Genomic DNA, 19,628 nt, shown 5'->3' on the forward strand with positions numbered 1-19,628 from the left:
CCTTGCTAACTAATAACCAATCAGTCTTGATTAAAAACTATGCACTTGGCCAGTAAAGGATTGATGATGGATACATTTTGTGCATGGCACCAGTCAGCGGACAAAAAAAATGAAAATACCACTTGACTGACTTCACTCTCCTAATGAAATTAAAGTGGCCGTGGGTTCTCTTTGCACTGCTGCAAGTCAATTGGCTCATTTAACTCAATCAATGTAGATTGCATGGCATGACCTTGCTGTCCGAAACAGTCAGGGATTCCAACATTAGCTCATGACTGCTGGTTGATACCCAAAGTGATTGTCTCAATTTCCAAGGTCAGTGCTTCAGATTTTATAGACAGAGACTTGTGAATCCAGGTCTCAATCCCTTTTTTGGCTCACGTGAGTGGCGCAACCGCGATTTGTTGGATTCAAGTGACGGACTGGGATCCCAGTGCTCATCAACTCCACTTTGCAATCAGAGGAATCATCTGATCACGATACAGGTTTCTCTGTAGCTTTCCAGTGCTGCGTTCATGAATACATTTCAGTTTGATGACGTTAAGCGGCTAGGTGACTTCACCCGTGTGGCCGGGAGCCTGCTTAAAAGCCTTGAATGACTTAGATTGGCTGTTGAGAAAGAAACAGTTATGAGCATTTATGTCTCTCTGGCACCGGCTGTGTACTGGGTAAGTCCTTGTACATTTGACAGGTTTATCCACCGCTTGCAGTTTTATATTAAAGCGTATGTGGGCTGGCTGAAGTCTCTGTAAAGCAGATGCCAGAAGCACTTAACTTTTTGGCAAACTGAATTTCTTGCCACCAAGACTACTGTGAAAAGCGTTGGAGGGCTTAGACCAGTGGTTTGGATTGAGTTGTTTTAATATAACTTTATAGTTTCACTGTCTGGGATTAAAAAAAAAACATGTCTATTACCGATTTATTCAACTCTGTATACATAAAAAATGCACATAATAGAATTTCTATATGTTAGTGGCAATTCACAAAGTGTTCCCAGCAATTATGAGGATTTTCATACAATATTAATGATCATATTACCTAGCAGCACATATAAATAATGATGTTTTTGTACATATAGTTTAGTTGTAACTATAGCTGTATAAAATAAATCGCAAAAGATTGGCCGCCATTGCAGCATTTGGCTGCATGAATCAATTGCATAGAAGTCCACTGGCATGCTTTTGTTTTGCAACATAGTAGGTGTGTGCATCACGCCGGTTCTTTCATTTTTCATTGGATGAGAAAGATCAGAGCGTCCACTTGAAAGTACTGTTGAGCTCGACCCAGATACAGTATCTCACAAAAGTGAGTACACTCCTCACATTTTATTTACATTTCTTGCATTTTTACTACAGTATACGTATCTTCTCAAGGGACATTACTATGGAAATGAAACCTGGATATACTTTGGATTTGTCCAGGTACAACTCGTGTAATAGTATAGATTTACTACCCACACAGCCATTGTTGTGTAACTATCTGGCAACGCAAGTGTATCATGGTCTGGGGCATGAGTGCATGAGGGATGTCACAAGACACACGACAAGACTATACACGAGATAAGGTTTTACGAAAACGATTTTATTATGTATTTGTAATTTATTTTTTTGAAAAGTGCAATAAAAACATATTTTAAAAACGTGACAATATGGTGAAACTAATTTAATTTCTGCTACGTTGCACTCTTCTGCACTCTGTGTGTATGCTACCGGCCCCGTCTCCCCCAACAGAGACAACAAAAGGGCTGACTCCTGCATTTTGTTGTGACGACTCAATTGACTAAGAAAGTCTGTTTGTTCGTCCTACATTTAGTTTTCTTAAATGCAATATTCAAATATGGTCTTGTCTTGTTCTTGTGAACCCAATATTTTGTATCAGCTCATCTCGTGGTTTGAGCAACACCACCAAGATCTGCTTCTTGACCAAGCACCATTTCCACAAGGTCTACTTTTCCAGTGCATTCCTCATGCTGACACTCAGCCTCAAGTGACTCTGAGACCAAGTCAGAATGGAGAGTCATATTAGAGTGTCACGATAAGATAAGTGAGGGCATTTTTTTCATTATTAGATGCTCTTCATTCTCTCCTCATCCAACATGCAGTGGAAGGAGTGACAGTGATAGTAGGGACTGTTACATGCTTTATAATGTTAGGGGGCCAGGAACCATGCTGTTGCTTTGACAGATTTCCATAAACCTGCCCCCCCTCCCCATGGGACTACAGTTTTGGATTTGTGTGAGTTTTGCTCAAAGTAGGTACATTTACAGCTCAAACGTTTTTTTTTATTTTGTATAAACAGTTGCACAAATTAAGTGCGGTGTTCCATTTTATGATGATGTTGACCTGGCATTTACCAGTAATGAAGGGGATTGCGAGCATTAATATACGAGCAGTTATGTGAGCAACCACAGCACAGGCTGGTGGAAATGGCACATTATGCATTCGCTTGTTGTTTCAAATGAAGCAAAGCCGCACTCCTACAGGTCACAAAGCGCAATTGTGAAAAACTGTTCTTAGCATTGGGAGGAACTACGGAAAAAAAAACATCATTTCTATGACTTGATTCATAAAAACAAAACAAGTTGTGACTTCATATTTCCTAACTCCTCTGCTACTCATTCATGTAATACACGGACACAGTTGACTTAATTGTTCTGTTCTCAGTTAGATGTTGATTGTTTTATTGTCTGAATTTATGCTCAGTCAGAAAATAATTAACATTTATTCGAACAGCTGATCCACAGGAGATGACATGAGAGAACGTTTGAGAGTAGCAGTTACAATCAATGATGTCATAAAACCTACAGAGTCATAAAACCGAGGCAAAATATTGAATATTTTTAACAAAAAATATGGTACATTTCTTTGTCAACAATATGATCCATATTTGTAATCTGTTACTTCATTCCTAGTCAATCACAAGTATGCAGTATTTTTTTGTAATATTGTGTCTTTATTTTCATAATATTTTGTCATTATTATTATAATATTTGTTAAAGTTAATTAATTCAAGTTCTACATTTTTTCTTAATATTATGACTTTATGCTTTTTTCACAAAAAATATGGTATATTTGTTTGTCAAGAATATAATCCATATTTGTAATGTGTTACTTCATTCCAAGTCAATCACAAGTATGCAGTATTTTTTGTAATGTATAATATTTTAAAAGTTAATTAATTTGAGTTCTACATTTTTTCTTAATATTATGACTTTATTTTCCTAAAAATGTTGTCTTTATCATTTTAAAATGACTTCCCATTTTTACTGTTGTGTAATCGTATTTTGGGAATGTGGTGAGAACCAAAATAAAACAGAGGCGGGCGGTAAATGGCCCCCGGGCCGCACTTTGAATACCCCTGATTTTGAGTCCCCAATTAACCTAACGTGCATATTTTTTAGACTTTGGAGATAAACAGAGTGGATAAACAGTACTAGTACCTACGATTTGCAGCAGTTGGTCTAAACACCAGCAGCCGCTGCCCCACTCATGAAGAAATACTGAAATACAGAATAGGCTACATGTCAGAGATCAGTGTGTGTACCTACCTCTGACAGTGAACTTGATGCCCTCTATAAAAGTGGCACAGTAGCATGACGTGACCCCGAAACAGAGGAAAAGTGGGGCAGACACATTCCAGTTTGCCTCGCTATAGCAAAGCCCAGACAGGAAATCCTTCTAATTGTGCGACAAAGGAACAAACTCTCCACCCCGGTTGGGTGTTGCCAGCACCTGACACATCTGTCATGGTGGCAGTGGCACTGACACACTGAACACACATGCACAAATCTTACTAAAACAGTAGGTACGCCAACACCATCTAAGGCAGGGGTCTCAAACTCAATTTACTTAGGGGCCACTGGAGCTCGGGTCTGGGTGAGACTGGGCCGCATCTTCCAAAAAAACAAAAACAAAACTCATTTATTAAAAACAAAAAAATTTAAAAAACTTCGCTTTGGTTCCAATTTTCTACAATAAAAGCTCTGATAAAACATTCCACTGTTCTCAAATATCTTACTTTCTATTTTTCTACACAAGATAAGATGAAAAATAAATAAACAAATCAAGAATAAAGAAAATCAATCAATCAGTAATAAATAAATAAATATAATAATAATAATAAAACAGCAAATTTAAGAAACCACATATAGTTGGTGGGTAGACAAATTATTTTTTTCAGATTAAAATGAACAAAGCATTATTAGAGCCCCGTAGACATGACAAAACACGACTATAGTCACATTTATACTCTTTTTATTTACAACATATTGCGCAACTGCAGGGTCTTGCTGCAAGGACACATGCTAACTCGCAAACTATAGAGCTAGTGACCTAAACGGTAGCCTTCAAGCTCTTTCCTTTAAACTTAAATAGCCAAAAACTTACCACTTCCACACGGATAGGGAGGATAACTATTAACAGTTATTTAACCTTTAACATGAACATTAATCAAACGTAATAATTTTTTCTGGGTACATGATACCATACAGCATCCATATCAAACTTGCGCGGGCCGCACTAACATTAAACTTTCATATCAAGGCGGGGGCCTCAAACTAGTGTGGCCCGCGGGCCGCGTGTTTGAGACCCCTGATCAAAGGGGATGCAGTACAAGAGCTGTATCAAATTGTGTGCCTTTCAAGATAATTATGCTTGGTTTGATAGATGAAGTTTACTACTTTGTGGTATATAGTAACTACACTACTTTATACTGAGAGGAACATTATGGCCAGTAAGAATATGCAATGATATCAATAATTTATCATACAAACTGAATGAAGAAATTTCAAAAACAGTCTAAACTTTGGACTATCCTCCCTCTTTCCCTAGCATAAGCCAATCCGTCCAAACTTTAATGACATTATATGTAATTGGCATACATGTTGGTGAAAAGACATCTTCTTTCCCTTCAGGGGTCACCACAGCAAATCAATCTCCTCCATCCAACCCTGTCTTCTGCATCTGTTTCTCTCACACCAACTACCCTCATGTCCTCCTTCACTACATCCATAAACCTCCTCTTTGGTCTTCCTCTACGCCTCCTACCTGGTAGCATCCTTCTACCAATATAGTCACTATCTTTCTTCTGGTCCGAACCATTTCAGTCTGGCCTCTCTGACTTTATCTCCAAGGCCTCTAACATGTAATGTTACTCCTTCCTGATCCTATCCATCCTGGTCACTCCCACTTAGAACCTCAGGATCCTCATCTCTGCTACCTGCAGTTCTGCTTCCTGTCAACAGCATATTAAAGCAATGGAAATATATGCTCATTAGTGTAGTATGAATATGCTTTTCTTTGTATAATAATAATAATAATATCCAGTGAACGGTATATTACAACTTCTTCACAACCCCACCTTCTCACTTTTTTTTTTTTTAACAAGTAGGCACTTCAATAGTTTCCTTCTCAAGTGTTGACATTTAGTCCTAACCTCAACTGTATTGATGTTATTATGGCAGAAAGTCATTAAATATTTCATTACTTGTTAGTGCAAGCCTTCTGCAGTGCCATAGATGATATGTTTACATTTGGGGTGGCTTATGTCATACATTTTCATTCTGCCTGTTCAGACAGTATATTGCCTTGTAAGTGTCCACGCAGAAGGAGTACAAAGTGCAGCGTTCACACAGAATGTGCTAATAAACACGCAGACGCCTTTGACATGTGCTTTAAATTAATTGGCCCGCTTGCACATGTAAGGACCATTAAACAAAACCACTGTGGTCCCCTTAGTACAATTCTCTCCATTGTGTTGTGTTTGTGGTGATGCAAACCAGGTTTCTCCCTCACAACATAGAAAGCTGTCATTTAAGCCTTAGCTCACCACTTCCTTAGGATTTTGTCCTCAGTTGTCCTGTACTGGCGTCATTTTTTTTTTTAATCCTTCCCTTTCTTTCCCACCGTTGTTGTAGCTCACATGATGGGAGGGTGTAGAAGGATGTCAAGGAGCTCCTGAACTTTGACTTATATTTTTGTATAAACTTTTATAACGGGGATCCTCACTGCAACAGATCATGTTTCACTATAAACCCATCACAGTCATGACCTGAGATACTGTTTTATTTTGCTGTCTGGGTCAAATGTGAGAAAAATGTGTGGATAATAAATGGGGTCATGCAATGGGCTTCATAAATTCTGTTTGCAGTAAAAGCATATTTCATCACTATCTTTTTGGATCTATTTTTGGTTAGCTTGCGAGTGCTGCTGACCAAGAATGACCTTTTGATTTTCTGGTTTGTGTTGCAGGGGTGTATGTACCACCTGGTGCTGGGATAGGCACCGGACCAGGAACTGGATTCTATCCAGGTAACAAATACTCTAAAGTCTGCTGGAAGAGTTTGGAATAATAACCTAGAGCAACCGCAACTGACTGCAGTAAAAGTAGTACAAATGAAACTAATGTAGAAATGTAGTGAAGGCAAAGGATTTGGCAATGTTAAAAGTAAAACTATTCCCTCTTATAATACATAGTTCCCAATCGAGCAATGTGAAAAAATGCCAGTACGTTTTCCAAGATTGATAACTGCACTGACCACACAGTGTGGCATCTGTTTGTACTTTATACACGCTTGCCCCTACCCAGTAGTAAAAGACACATGGACGCACCATTGCATTGTAGACCTTCTTCTAAACTATAACAAAATATTTATAACAGTCGGCAGAAGGGGGCAGACATCTGCCATGATTTTACTGTTAACAAAGTTAAGGGGTGAAAATCATGCATTGTTGTATTTGTGTCAGTTTCAACAATCAGCAGTGTGCGCTCTGACAATAATAAGGCAATAAACGGGAATGAATGAATTGCAATTTCAGGTTAATTAGCCCCAATTAAAACAGGCTTTGGGCTGTAAATGGCCCCTGGGCTGCCCTTACGATAAAAAGCATATTTCTAAAAGTAATAGAATATATATATCGAATATACATGCGTTTGTAATCCATCTAAATCTGTGTATTGTATTATGGTACCAGATTATTACACACTGATGGAATATGAAACCAGTGTATCTTATTGTGACATGCATTGTGTGATGTTTCATTGAAAAGGGTCAAGTGGAGGAGTGCCTGCCGGCTATAAACCAGCAAAATCAGCAGGTGAGTCGAAGAACAAATTTGCTGAGGTTTTTTCTTTTCCCTGAAATAATTTGATTTAAGATAAGATGGACTCTCCTGTAGGTTTGATTTCGTTTTCATTGTATTATGTAATACAATGCCGTATAAAGAAATCCGATTTGAAGGAACATAATACACATTTTATGAAAAAGATGCTTTCAGGTTGTTGGTTTTGTTTGTGCAGGATTTTTTGTTATTAATTTATGACAAAAGGTCAGGTAAAAACAGAAACTTACAAAAACTGAAGCAATTTTCTCCCTCTTAACTAATGTAAAACCATTTATCTCTTTTTTTATCGCAGTTAATTGGTCGGTTAATCGACCGTGATAATAAGGAGTCCTTATTTATAGATGGAATATTTTTGTATTTACAGTAGACCCTAGAAAGCCTGTTTAAAACCTTCTAAATGTTATTATAGCTCTCTACATGTGAAATAACAACCCTATAGTCAGTTTTACTCACGTCTTAACCAAGATAGTAGATGTAATAAGAGTAAATAAACCATTTAAGATATAAAAAAAGACTCAAATGTTCCAGTGAGGGACGGACAGGAAGTGACATTGAGGGTTCAGAGTTGAGTTTCAGCTTGCTGTGGGTTACAAACCTAACAGTGTTTTTATCAGGGATTATTGTGCCGATTGTGTGATAATTCAAACCTCCAATAAAAACCTCTTATTACGGTGGTCAACTCTGGTGCTTGTGTGTCGCACCAAACATTACAGTCACATGGCTGACATCTAGTGACCACTGTAGAATACTCCAAATCACCACTTTGTGTGCATCGTTTGAATGCCTAATTATTGTACTTTATTCATGGACTTTTATTTATGCTATTAGCTTAGATTCTTTTTGTCTTCACTAGTATGGAACTTACTGTTGATGCGCAAAAGGGACTGGTTTGTGTAACAGTCTCATTCGAGTTTGCCAAATGAATGTGCCTTACAGGACACTGTCATCCAAGATTTCTGAATAAACAAGCGGTTCTCGATCGGAGTAGTCTGTCTGCATCGGATAAAATACAACACTTAAAATACACTCAATTACAACACTGCATTACGCTGTAAGCATGACAATAAAATGTTGACTAATTTTATTTTTATTTTATTTGTTGCATAAGGAGGTTACGGAGGTGGAGGGCAAGGAGGCGTCCCTGGAGGTCTGGTCCCTGGAGGTGTCGGCCAGACTGGCTATGGTCTTGGAGGACTCGGAACAGGTATGACGATAACAACAACAACAAAATCAAGTCAATCCAAATTAGTGATGAGCGTATCAGTGGTTTTACTCTCACATGAGTATCAATGACTCTCATTAAGTATCCATACTCATTCATAGATGAAAAGAGAGCATTCTACATCTTTTAAAGTAATATACTGAATACGGGTTGTTTTGCAGCAACCTGCCAGCATAAGATAAGATAAGATATGCCTTTATTCGTCCCTCAGTGGGGAAATTTGCATTACACGGCAGCAAGAGTACAGAATCAGTTAAGCAGTACAAAATACACAATATAGAAAAATAAACAATATAAGCAACCCAAGTATTAACAAAATCAACAGTTTTACCCAGAGTTATATACAAATACAGTATGCAGATAATATGAAACGAGATGAAATATATGACCAGTCTATACACTGAGATCATGCTAGTGAGTTAATATGAGGCATTATAGAAATACTTCACAGAGAACTTAATATATTGCATTTAGAGCCTTAATATTGCACGAGAAGGTTGATCAGATATTGCACAGAGAATGGAGTAACTATACTGCACATAAAAAACAAAGTATTGCACAGATGTACATAGTGGTGTTGAAGTCTATTGAGTACATTTTGACAGCTGCAGGAAGAAAGGACCTGCGATATCATATGCAAAGTATGCCACACTTTGTAAAAATATTGTAGTTTGTTACTACTAATATGTTATGAAAAGTACACATAAAAGTTGTTTTCGATATTGATATCTTATCTAGTTTGTCTCTTGTCTTATTGTGTTATACCACAATATCCGTGGGTGACGGAAGTCCATGGATTACTTGTCATCAATTGTATTTCAGGAACGTGTGTTAATATTGTGTCGATATTGATATCTTAAATAGGCCAAAAAAAACGATATTGTATTGAAAACAAAATGTAGTATTGCCCATCAATAATCAGAATCTGAGCAAAATATAACCTTACTTATTTTCACTTATTTAATAGGACAAGGTGGTAAAGGCCCGAAACCAGGTAAGATATTTTTGATACACATATATTTGTGGGGTACCTAATTTTTTGTCAGGTATGAGAGAACTAACATCTGCATTGGGATTTTTTTTTGTAAATCATCACTAACCTGCATGTGTTCCTTCAGTGTGTTCTTCAGTGATGCCTGCTCTGAGGCTAAACTAACATATTGGGAAGGTAATGGAAGGGTGAAGTACTTTACAGTTTACACTGCATTCTGTTCTGACATCTTAAGTCATTGCCCAGACACAGGACAAACAAAGGTGGACACTTTTATGCTCTTATCACCCTGTGATATAAGTTTGCATTAGTGTGGTTAATATTTTAGACATTCTGATGGGGTGTGTCCGTACAGAGATTGTACTCCTGCTACAACTATGTTGCAGTAGAGAGTGATGATTGAGTATAAATGAACATCAACGCCTGTGTAACAATGGTGCCTGAGGACTGATTGGTGTTTTTGTAACGTCGGACCCTTACAATATCTGGAAACCTCCAAGTTGAAATTTTGCCACAGCCCCCTTCTCTCCAGTACTGTACAATAAATATTTTCCATTGCTGTATTTGTGTCTACACTTCACCGGTTGCAGGTTTTTGGCTGTAGTTTAATTTCAGCAAGCACGTATTGATACGATCTCAGCATACCTCTATGTGTTTGGAAAGATAAGGAAGCAAGCAAATGTCGTACAGGCCTGATAACACAAGGGTCCCTGTGGAGTGCCACACCCCTGCCCTCATCTGAGATTGGCAGGGCAGCCACTCTGTGAAAATGACCGCATTTCCAGCGCTGGATGGAAGTGGAAGTTGATTTTGGCAGGGATTATTTGGAAAGCAATGACTGAGATTTTTCATATATGTACTGTAGCCCCTGCCACTGTTTCACAATGCTTATTGCTGCTATGAGTTAGCATCATGGACGGAACAGTAATGATGCAGATGCAAATTTATGTCCCTTGTGGGGAAATGGAAAAAATTGAGAAGCATTGGGTTAGGTTAGGCGGCATGGCGGTCAAGTGGTTAGCGCGCAGACCTCACAGCTAGGAGACCAGGGTTCAATTCCACCCTCGGCCATCTCTGTGTGGAGTTTCCATGTGTGGGTTTTGTCCGGGTACTCCCACATTCCAAAAACATGCTAGGTTAATTGGCGACTCCAAATTGTCCATAGGTATGAATGTGAGTGTGAATGGTTGTTTGTCTATATGTGCCCTGTGATTGGCTGGCCACCAGTCCAGGGTGTGCCCCGCCTCTCACCCAAAGACAGCTGGGATAGGCTCCAGCACCCCCCGCGACCCTCGTGAGGAAAAAGCATGTAAAATGAATGAATGTATGGCTTAGGTTAATTGTTGACTCCAAATTGTCCATAGGTATGAATGTGAGTGTGAATGGTTGTTTGTCTATATGTGCCCTGTGATTGGCTGGCGACCAGTCCTGGGTATACCCCGCCTCTCTATCCCCGCCAAAGTCAGCCGGGATAGCCTCCAGCATACCCCCTTGAACTTGTCAGGACAAGTGGCATAGAAAAGGGATGGATGGTAAATGTTGTGTTTTTCGAGTGATTAAAGAAACTGTAATGAAGACAGTGTAGGATATGCTGCTGGATGCTATGCATCGCTAAAGTCGGTGTTTAAAAAAAAAAACACATGGACCCGGAATTTGTGCAAATCTGTTACAATACGGATTCAGTTTTTAGCTACGCTTCAGCTATGCGACTGTCACAAATTAATGCATTCAACTAGTAGGCTGCCTCAGACATTTGGGCTCAGCTTTTGCCATCTGTTGCATGCAATTTATGGGCTATTTGCTATAGCTGGTTCATGATTCATGATTCATGACTTCATGATTCCTTGGCTTTATAGAAACAGTGATGAAACACTTGTAATGCTAATGGTTTTATTTCATTTGAACATGCATCAGATTACAATTGAGTGCATCACATAATCAGTTCACAGTTCCACATGTCCAAAAGGAGTAGGAAGAAGCAAAGCTTATTAAATCCTACCCCTCCATCTGGTACTTTTACAATCAGTAACTGTTACATTTGTTCACTTCCTGCTTTCCATAATACAGTTTTTTTTTATTTTAATAATGCACCTCGTACCGAAGTACGAGGTGATATGACCATACAATGACATAATGGGTACCATAGTAAGTGTCAATATAGTGATATATATAGCACATCATGACTGGTTCAAGACTCTTCATCCTTGTATTTAGCAAACATCAACTGCTTGTATTGTTTCTTGAATTGGCTCATCGTTGTGCATTGTTTGATTTCCTTACTCAATCCATTCCATAGTTTGATTCCACATACTGAAATGCTATGGCTTTTTAACGTAGTCCTAGCATATAAGTGTTTCAAATGTAGTTCTTCCCTGAGATCATATTTCTCCTCTCTTGTAGAGAAGTATTGGATGACATTTGTAGGTAATTGGTTATTTTTAGCCTTTTATTTTAGCTGTTTGAAGATGAACTATATCAGCAAGTTTAAGTATTTGTGATTTTAGAAATAAGGAGTTAGTATGTTCTCTGTAGGCGGCATTATGAATTATCCTTACTGACCTTTTTTGCAGTACATTTAGCGAGTGAAGATTGCTTTTATAGTTATTACCCCATATTTCCACACAATAATTAAGATATGGTAGAACCAGAGAGCAATAAAGAGTGTGGAGTGATTTCTGATTTCTTTGTTCTTAGATATATACTATACATGTTCACATAGAAAGAGCTGCCAAAAAGTGATGCTTCATTCCAATAGCAAGCACCTTGCTTGACCCGGACTGTAATGCGGGGCAACAGCTGGTGAAGTAAGTAGCGTGACTACAGTGAATTTCAGTCGAGCTTGTGCAAAACCTTGTAAACGTCACACTTATTTTGAATATCTAGTTTTGACACCGCTCTGAACCCTGGAAACTTTCCTTTTATGACCAGGGGTTGCACGCCGTCATCTTTTCTGTGTTCCTTCAAAGGTAGATTCAACCCCCGATGATGAGAGTGCCGAAACTTGGCGTTTATAGCTTTCTGTTTCTTTTAACCTGTGTGAAGTTAATAGGAAACTTCCAAGTTAACATTTACCTCCACACTGATTTACAAACTGAATCACTGCCTTTGTGGAACCTTGGTTAGCGTCATTAATCCATTCAAGAAGGTCAGATTCTAACCAAAACATACTAACTTTTTGGTTAAAGGTTAAAATATTTATAATAATGATGTTAATGTGAGAATTGCCATATCCATGTCAGTTAGAAGTTTATAACGGAGAGGAGTAATCCTTCACCTTCTAGTTGGGGGCAGCCCAGTCTGCACTGGAACCAAATGCTGGAGCATCGCTTTGGACTTTGGACAGCCAGTTTCCACACTTTAATCTGTTCCGAAGATCCATGTGTCAGCTGGAATCACAACCCTATCATCAAACTCTTTCTTTTGCAAAATTTGGATCGTGTTAAACTTTGTGAGCGGCGTTCTCTGATTTGAAGCCCAGAGCACCTGCTTTGATTACTTAAGCCTGCTAGTTAATGTCAGGGTTATTTCTTTGTCTGTTTAGCAACAGGCCAAATGAAAGGTAGCGTGAAGGTTATGACAATGAGAAGAGACAAGGAGATTATAAATGTCAAATCCTGCACATATGATGTATAGTACATAAGCCACGGGTCACAACCTAAAAAAACACCTACACCAATGATCAAATACTTAAGCTGAAACACATTTTTAGAATGAATAAAATCGTGTTGCCCTTCTTCAACATCCCCATCAGGTGCAAAAACTACACTTCAGTTGGTCACATTGATCTTCTTATAGTGCTAGAAGTTAACACGTGCAACAAAACCCTTGTAGAAAGACAGAAATATCCATTTTCTATGCCGCTTATCCTCACAAGGGGTGCTGGAGCCTATCCCAGGTGTCTTTGGGCGAGAGGGCACATATAGACAAACAACCATTCACACTCACATTTATCCCTATGGACAGTTTGGAATCGCCAATGAACCTAACATGAATGTTTTTGGAATGTGTGAGGAAACTGGATACCTGAAGAAAACCCATGCATAAATGAAAGAATTGTTCATTTAATCACTGATAAAATATCACAGCATTTCCAAAAAAATAAAAAAAACATCACCAGTAGGCATATTGATGACATTGATTCAGTGAAAGCATATTGAATAGTAGACTGCAGACTGGTATATACGCATATATATACGCATATGTGGACTCTAATGGGCTTTTTTATGTTAAAGTGGTCTACTTTTTCTTTGAATTTGACATAAACACAGGACATTTATTGAAGTTGAGTCATGTTTTGCGGCTTCAGACCATTTTTCTTTTATGGAAAAGGAGGCAAAATAGCTCTTTTGATGCTAAAGGTTGCAGACCTCCGGTTTAGCCAAAAGAAGATGAGCTTGCCCAGGATGTGAGACCCCTGGAGCTCATGTGGTTTTCATTAGTGGAGCTCAGACCTGTGCAGACCAGAAATCCTCTGCATGTAAATGCGGCTGACTGACAGCAAACATTCCCTAAATATCTACATGATCCTCACAGGCCTCATAATTTGTCAGCACATCTGCACACACAGAAACATCAATCATGAATAAGTTGAAGACATAATGCAGAGCTCTGGGATCTGAACTTTAGGTGTTCAGCCTTTATTCAGAATGTGAAGCATATAGTTCCATGTAGTTAGTAAAAAAAAAAAAAAAAACGAGATAGGTGGTAGGTTTATATCACAAAATAGAGTTCAATAAATCATGTTAGGTATTGACGATGGAGGATATATACATGACAGATTTTCACTTTAGTCATACCATAATGAGCAATAAATAATGTACACATTGCAGCCTGTTTCTTCTCATTGGAAACATTTCCTAAAAGGTTTTCTTAAATGATGTAATCAGATTTCCTTAGCATCGTCATAATCCTACCTAATATTCTCAAAAGGTGCGGTAATTGAAAAGCAATGATCGAAAAGACACGGCTTTTATTAGTTTTTGTTGGTGTCTAATCATTTACACATGCTACATGTCTCAAACTAATATTATCCCCATGTGGAACCGAGCATCTTGCCACAGTTGTTATTTGTTTTTTTTAATGTTCTCTGTGTGAGTTGATGAGCCATCCCTTGGCAAAGTCAAACAAATTATCCCAGCTTTTGTTTTCCAGTAAGTCTGGAGTATGAAACTCTGTCCTTGTGCATTTGGCAACATCATCTCAAAAAAAAAAAAAAAAGGACGATGAAAAAAATATTTACAGCCAACAGGATTTAGACAAAACACAAACCCGGTTTAATTGCACTCAGTATTGATGCACAATGTTATTTAGTGCTGGCTCTGGTGACCAAGGTACTTTTTAGATTTTATATTTATATGAAAGGTATTAAATATGAATGAAAGAGAGACCCATATACAGTATTTGTGTCAGTTTAATATGAGGCTACTTGGTGGCTTAGTAGTTAGCATGTCGGCTGCACAGTCAGGAGATCGGTTGTTTGAATCTCCATTTGTGCATTTCTGTGTGAAGTTTGCATGTTCTTCTGGTGCATATTGTATGATTAGCGTCATTATTATGTTATTACTGTGCCTGTTGTTAAAATCATTCAAAGAGGTGATGATGTAACTCTACAATAGAGGAGAGCATATATGGTGCAGGCTGAAAAAACGACCACAAGGTGGCAGAAGTGCATTTTAAAAGAGCAGTGTTCAGCAACCAGGAAGTGAAAAGGCTTGGTCCTGTGTTGTGTGAAGCAGATTACGCATTGAAGGGAAATTTTAACACATTTACACGTATGCACATTTCAGTTGCAAATTTGAAAATCGTAAATAGTTCATGGTGTTGTTGTAAAAAAAAAATAGTATCATTCATTCATTCATTTTCTATTGCTTATCCTCACAAGGGTCGCGGGGGTGCTGGAGCCTATTCCAGCTGTCTTCGGGCGAGAGGCGGGGTACACCCTGGACTGGTCGCCAGCCAATCACAGGGCACATATAATAGTATTTTCATGTAAAATATTTTTTTTGTGTGTCATTTTGGCTAGAAATATAAGGCTAAATTTGTGTTAAAGTAAAAATTATGCTTGAAATATATATTTTCTCAAAAGGCCTTCTTTGGTACCTACCATGTCTATATAGCCCAAGAACACAGTAATCTGTATGCTTTGAAAAATCAGTCAAAATCGTCGAAATTGTCCGGCACCCAGAGGGACGGACGGCTCGAAAAAAGTAAACTTTGGCCAAGAATGCATAAATTTTGCTTAAATATGCATATATATAGTAGTAGTAATAATAATAATAGGTTGTTGTCAACCACAAAACATTCATTCATTCATTCATTTTCTACCGCTTTTCCTCACGAGGGTCGCGGGGGTGCTGGAGCCTATCCCAGCTGTCTTCGGGCGAGAGGCGGGGTACACCCTGGACTGGTCGCCGGCCAATCACAGGGCACATATAGACAAACAACCATTCACACTCACATTCATACCTATGGACAATTTGGAGTCGCCAATTAACCTAGCATGTTTTTTTTAACCACAAAACAGTGATTATTTATTCATTAATTTACTTTTGAAAAAACATGATAGAGTGCAAGTGGTGAGGGACGACTGTACACCCAATTTATGCTTTGTGTTGTCAAATTTCTATTGCCACAAAGGGAAGAGGGACCTTCTGGGAGTGTGTGCTGGGGCTATTGGTGCAGTAGTGACTCACTTTGATAATACCCTGATCAAAATTAGCTTGCAATCCTTTCTATAGCGTAGTTTTCCTTCTGTCCTAAGTCAAACGGGATCAACTCCAGCCCCTGCCGTGACCCTGAACAGAATAAGTGGATAAAAATGTATGTATGAATGATTATACAGTCCGCAGATACAGATGCAATGCGGGATGACTGTTTTATTCCCAAAGGAGCTGCTCAATTTGACAACCCAAAGAGCAACACAGCCAGCTGGGAAAACTCCCAATGCTCCCAGTGTCCTCTTTGCCTCTGGTCAGGAATTTATTTGCACTGAAAAGGTTGAAAGGTTGACGAAGTTTGAACCTTCCGCAGTGCAGGTTTTTAAGGTGTCCCTGGCGGTTGAGCCAGTTCAGTTTGCTTGTATAAGAACTTCTCCATCAGTGACATTATTTATCTGAAATTGTTTCCCTTCGTATTGTACTCCCAGTGATTGCAGCAGTGACATGCAACAGATGGCTACGCTGTGTTCACAACCTCTCTAATGAGCGAGGAACTTGGAAAATGCTTTGGAGCCAGTGCATGGAACGCCAATGCTCCAATGTGCACGTTAGGAAGCGACCTATCCAACACTGCTCTCTTGTCTCAACCCTGACTTGTCAGAAAAGTATTCAGCACAATGGCAGTCAGATGCACATGTGGACCATCTGGGAGAGGAAACACACTTGGCCCAACTGTACATACCATGCCTCCAGGCTTAGCGTTTTGACATGAGTTCTAACCCGATTCATAGTTTGTACAATTAATCTTGCTCAGATATGTGATGTTTCTCCACATGTTTTCTGTATTCCATAATCTAATGCTTGCAATGTGTTTCTGCCTTGTCTGAATGTCTTTGGTGAACATGCTGCATGTTTTGTGTGCCAAGCTCAAATGGTTGATGAGCACCGTGTTGGAGATACTGCTCAGATATTTTCAGGGGCTCGGAGTTGGCAGAGCAGCTGGGACATTCCTTCAAAGTGGATAAAGAGTAGCAGAGGCTCTCAGAGGTTCTAACAAAAAGCAGGAAAACGCTGCGGTGTGGTGCGGTTGAAAGCGTTTGGTCTGCTTTGAAAAGTAAACACTGACATCATAGACTGGATAATGGTGTAATGCTCGGTTTACAAATTAGTATTTTCAAATCTAAACAGGAAGAACAACTGTCACCACAGATGGAACGACACTGTTGGGTGGAAAACAGACTTCTTGTTGTCCATCCTACATGTGAAGAAAATATTAGTGGAGTTTAGCAATATATTTTACTGTGCCTTTCAGGAAATATTTGAGCAAATATTATGTTTAAACATTAATTTTGGCAGCATTTTTTATCAATTCGAGTGTTTCTGTTTTTCTGCGGATGTTTGTTGCTGGAAGTGAGTTTTTCCTAACGTGGGTGAGAAGTAGCAGCACTTTGCAATGACCTCAAGTGTATTTGTTTTTTTTTTTTTTAGTTTTGGCATGGAAAGCAGCACGCAGAACACTTACCTGTCGAAGTGCTGCAGACAGTCAGACTAACAAACAAGGGCACAAAATAATCCGGAGGTAATTAAAGGTAATTCACAGTAGCAAGGCTTTAAACGACCGTATGGTGTCAAGGTCATTTTAAAGTATTGCTCATTACCAGATTTCAGTTGATTCCTCAGGGGATAAGTTCGGATTCTTACCATGTACACTATACTGGGAGACCGAACCATTGCACCGACTGGAAGTAACAGTTTTAGGCAAAGATGATGATTTTCAACAATAACCAATAAGGAGTCAGTGTACAACTGGTATAGAAAGTGTCATTTCTATAGTAATAGGGAAACACTCTTGTGAAATCAAGTATCTCAAAACAGGCCTGCAAGACCAGGTAAATTGTTCAAAAAGTAAAAGTTAAAAAAATGTGTGATGAGCTTAAGTATTATATGCAAATAAATCATGTTTTTTTTTAGATGAGTTGACATTAAGGTTACAAAGAACACTGATAAGAAATGATTAATACCACAAGCTGATGCAATGTTATTAAAATAACAATTTCTTCATTTTGAAAAATCTGCTGCGAAATTAGTCATTTTGAAGTAAATATGTGGGAATTTTTGTCCATTCATCCAGAGTCATTTGTGTTCGGTTCAGGAGTGCCAGCTGGCTCACATCGAGCTTATAGTTCATTCCAAACTTGTTTGATGGGGTTGAGGTCAGAGCTTGAAATGTAAATCTTTAAACCCCATATCAACCCGTTTGGTCATTCATGTATTGATTATATTGTATATAATTATGTTGTATTATGATAGGATACAGAGACCCGAGTTCGATTCCACCCTCAGCCATCTCTGTGTGGAGTTTGCATGTTCTCCCCGTGCATGCGTGGGTTTTCTCCTGGGACTCCGGTTTCCTCCCACATTCCAAAAACATGCTAGGTTAATTGGCTACTCCTAATTGTCCATAGGTATGAATGTGAGTGTGAATGGTTGTTTGTCTATATGTGTCCTGTAATTGGCTGGCGACCAGTCCAGGGTGTACCCCGCCTTTCGCTCAAAGACAGCTGGGATAGGCTCCAGCATGCCTGCGACCCTCGCGAGCATCAGCAGTAGAAAATGAATGAATGAATGAAAGCATACAAAAATGCAATTCAATTTAAATTTTTGCTACTCTTCCATTGTAGTACCATGCACTGGCTCCTAGTCATATTATATTGTCTGAGGTGACAATCACCGTGCTACACTTTGAAAAACCCTGATCCAACCCAAATAACAGTGTAAACTGAAGAATAGTAAAGTATAATCCAATGAGATACTCCAACATTGTAATTTGAAAGTCCCATTTACTTACATTGATAAGAGTTGTTCCTACTAGAGATTCATTCATTCATTCATTTTGTACCGCTTATCCTCACGAGGGTCGCGGGGGGGGGTGCTGGAGCCTACCCCAGCTGTCTTCAGGCGAGAGGCGGGGTACAGCCTGGTCGCCAGCCAATCACTGGGCACATATAGACAAACAACCATTCACACTCACATTCATACCTATGGACAATTTGGAGTCGCCAATTAACCTAGCAGGTTTTTGGAATGTGGGAGGAAACCGGAGTACACGAAGAAACCCCACACATGCACGGGGAGAACATGCAAACTCCACACAGGTCTGAGGTCTGCGTGCTAACCACTCGACCGCCGTGCAGCCCCCTACTAGAGATCTTGAAAGAAAATTAGGCAACCCCAAAAACATTTGTTTCAGGAGGAACTCACTCGGGATCACCTGACAAACAGGGAGACTGAAGGATCTTGGAAGTCCATTGTTAGAGTCATGACTCCATGGAAAAATGAAAACAAAAACAATAGGAGGCTTTCTGCCAAAGTTGACTGGCTCGTACCATTAAGTAAAGGAGAGATGTGTGCAGTAGAGTGTGAACACATAATTAGTCCAACATGTGCATGACTTTGCACCTCAGTGTTCGATGCCCAGCACGGGGGAACCGAGAAGTGACAAGGACAATTGGAGGTCACGGGGTCAAGGGAGGAGAGAGAAAGCAAGGGAAAAGCTTCAGTGCGTCCACTTGTCTCACGCAACGTGGAATTACTACACATCACTCTACTTTCATCCATCTTTCCCTGCATTACCTCAC

The 19,628-nt window shown here is 39.1% G+C and overlaps 1 protein-coding gene across 1 annotated transcript in view; it reads left to right on the top strand.

The window, feature by feature from the left end:
- The window catches only part of elna (elastin a), a 50,060-nt gene that overhangs the window by 4,442 nt on the left and 25,990 nt on the right, over positions 1 to 19,628 (top strand). Inside the window, exons 2-5 of the mRNA XM_078793010.1 lie at positions 6,249 to 6,308; positions 7,047 to 7,094; positions 8,230 to 8,325; positions 9,311 to 9,337. Coding sequence (XP_078649136.1) covers positions 6,249 to 6,308; positions 7,047 to 7,094; positions 8,230 to 8,325; positions 9,311 to 9,337 — 231 coding nt within the window. The remainder of the gene's footprint in view (positions 1 to 6,248; positions 6,309 to 7,046; positions 7,095 to 8,229; positions 8,326 to 9,310; positions 9,338 to 19,628) is intronic.

Source organism: Doryrhamphus excisus, linkage group LG8 (assembly GCF_037039965.1).
Source record: "Doryrhamphus excisus strain RoL-2023G ecotype Guam linkage group LG8, RoL_Dexc_Guam_v1.1, whole genome shotgun sequence".
NCBI lineage: Eukaryota > Metazoa > Chordata > Actinopteri > Syngnathiformes > Syngnathidae > Doryrhamphus > Doryrhamphus excisus.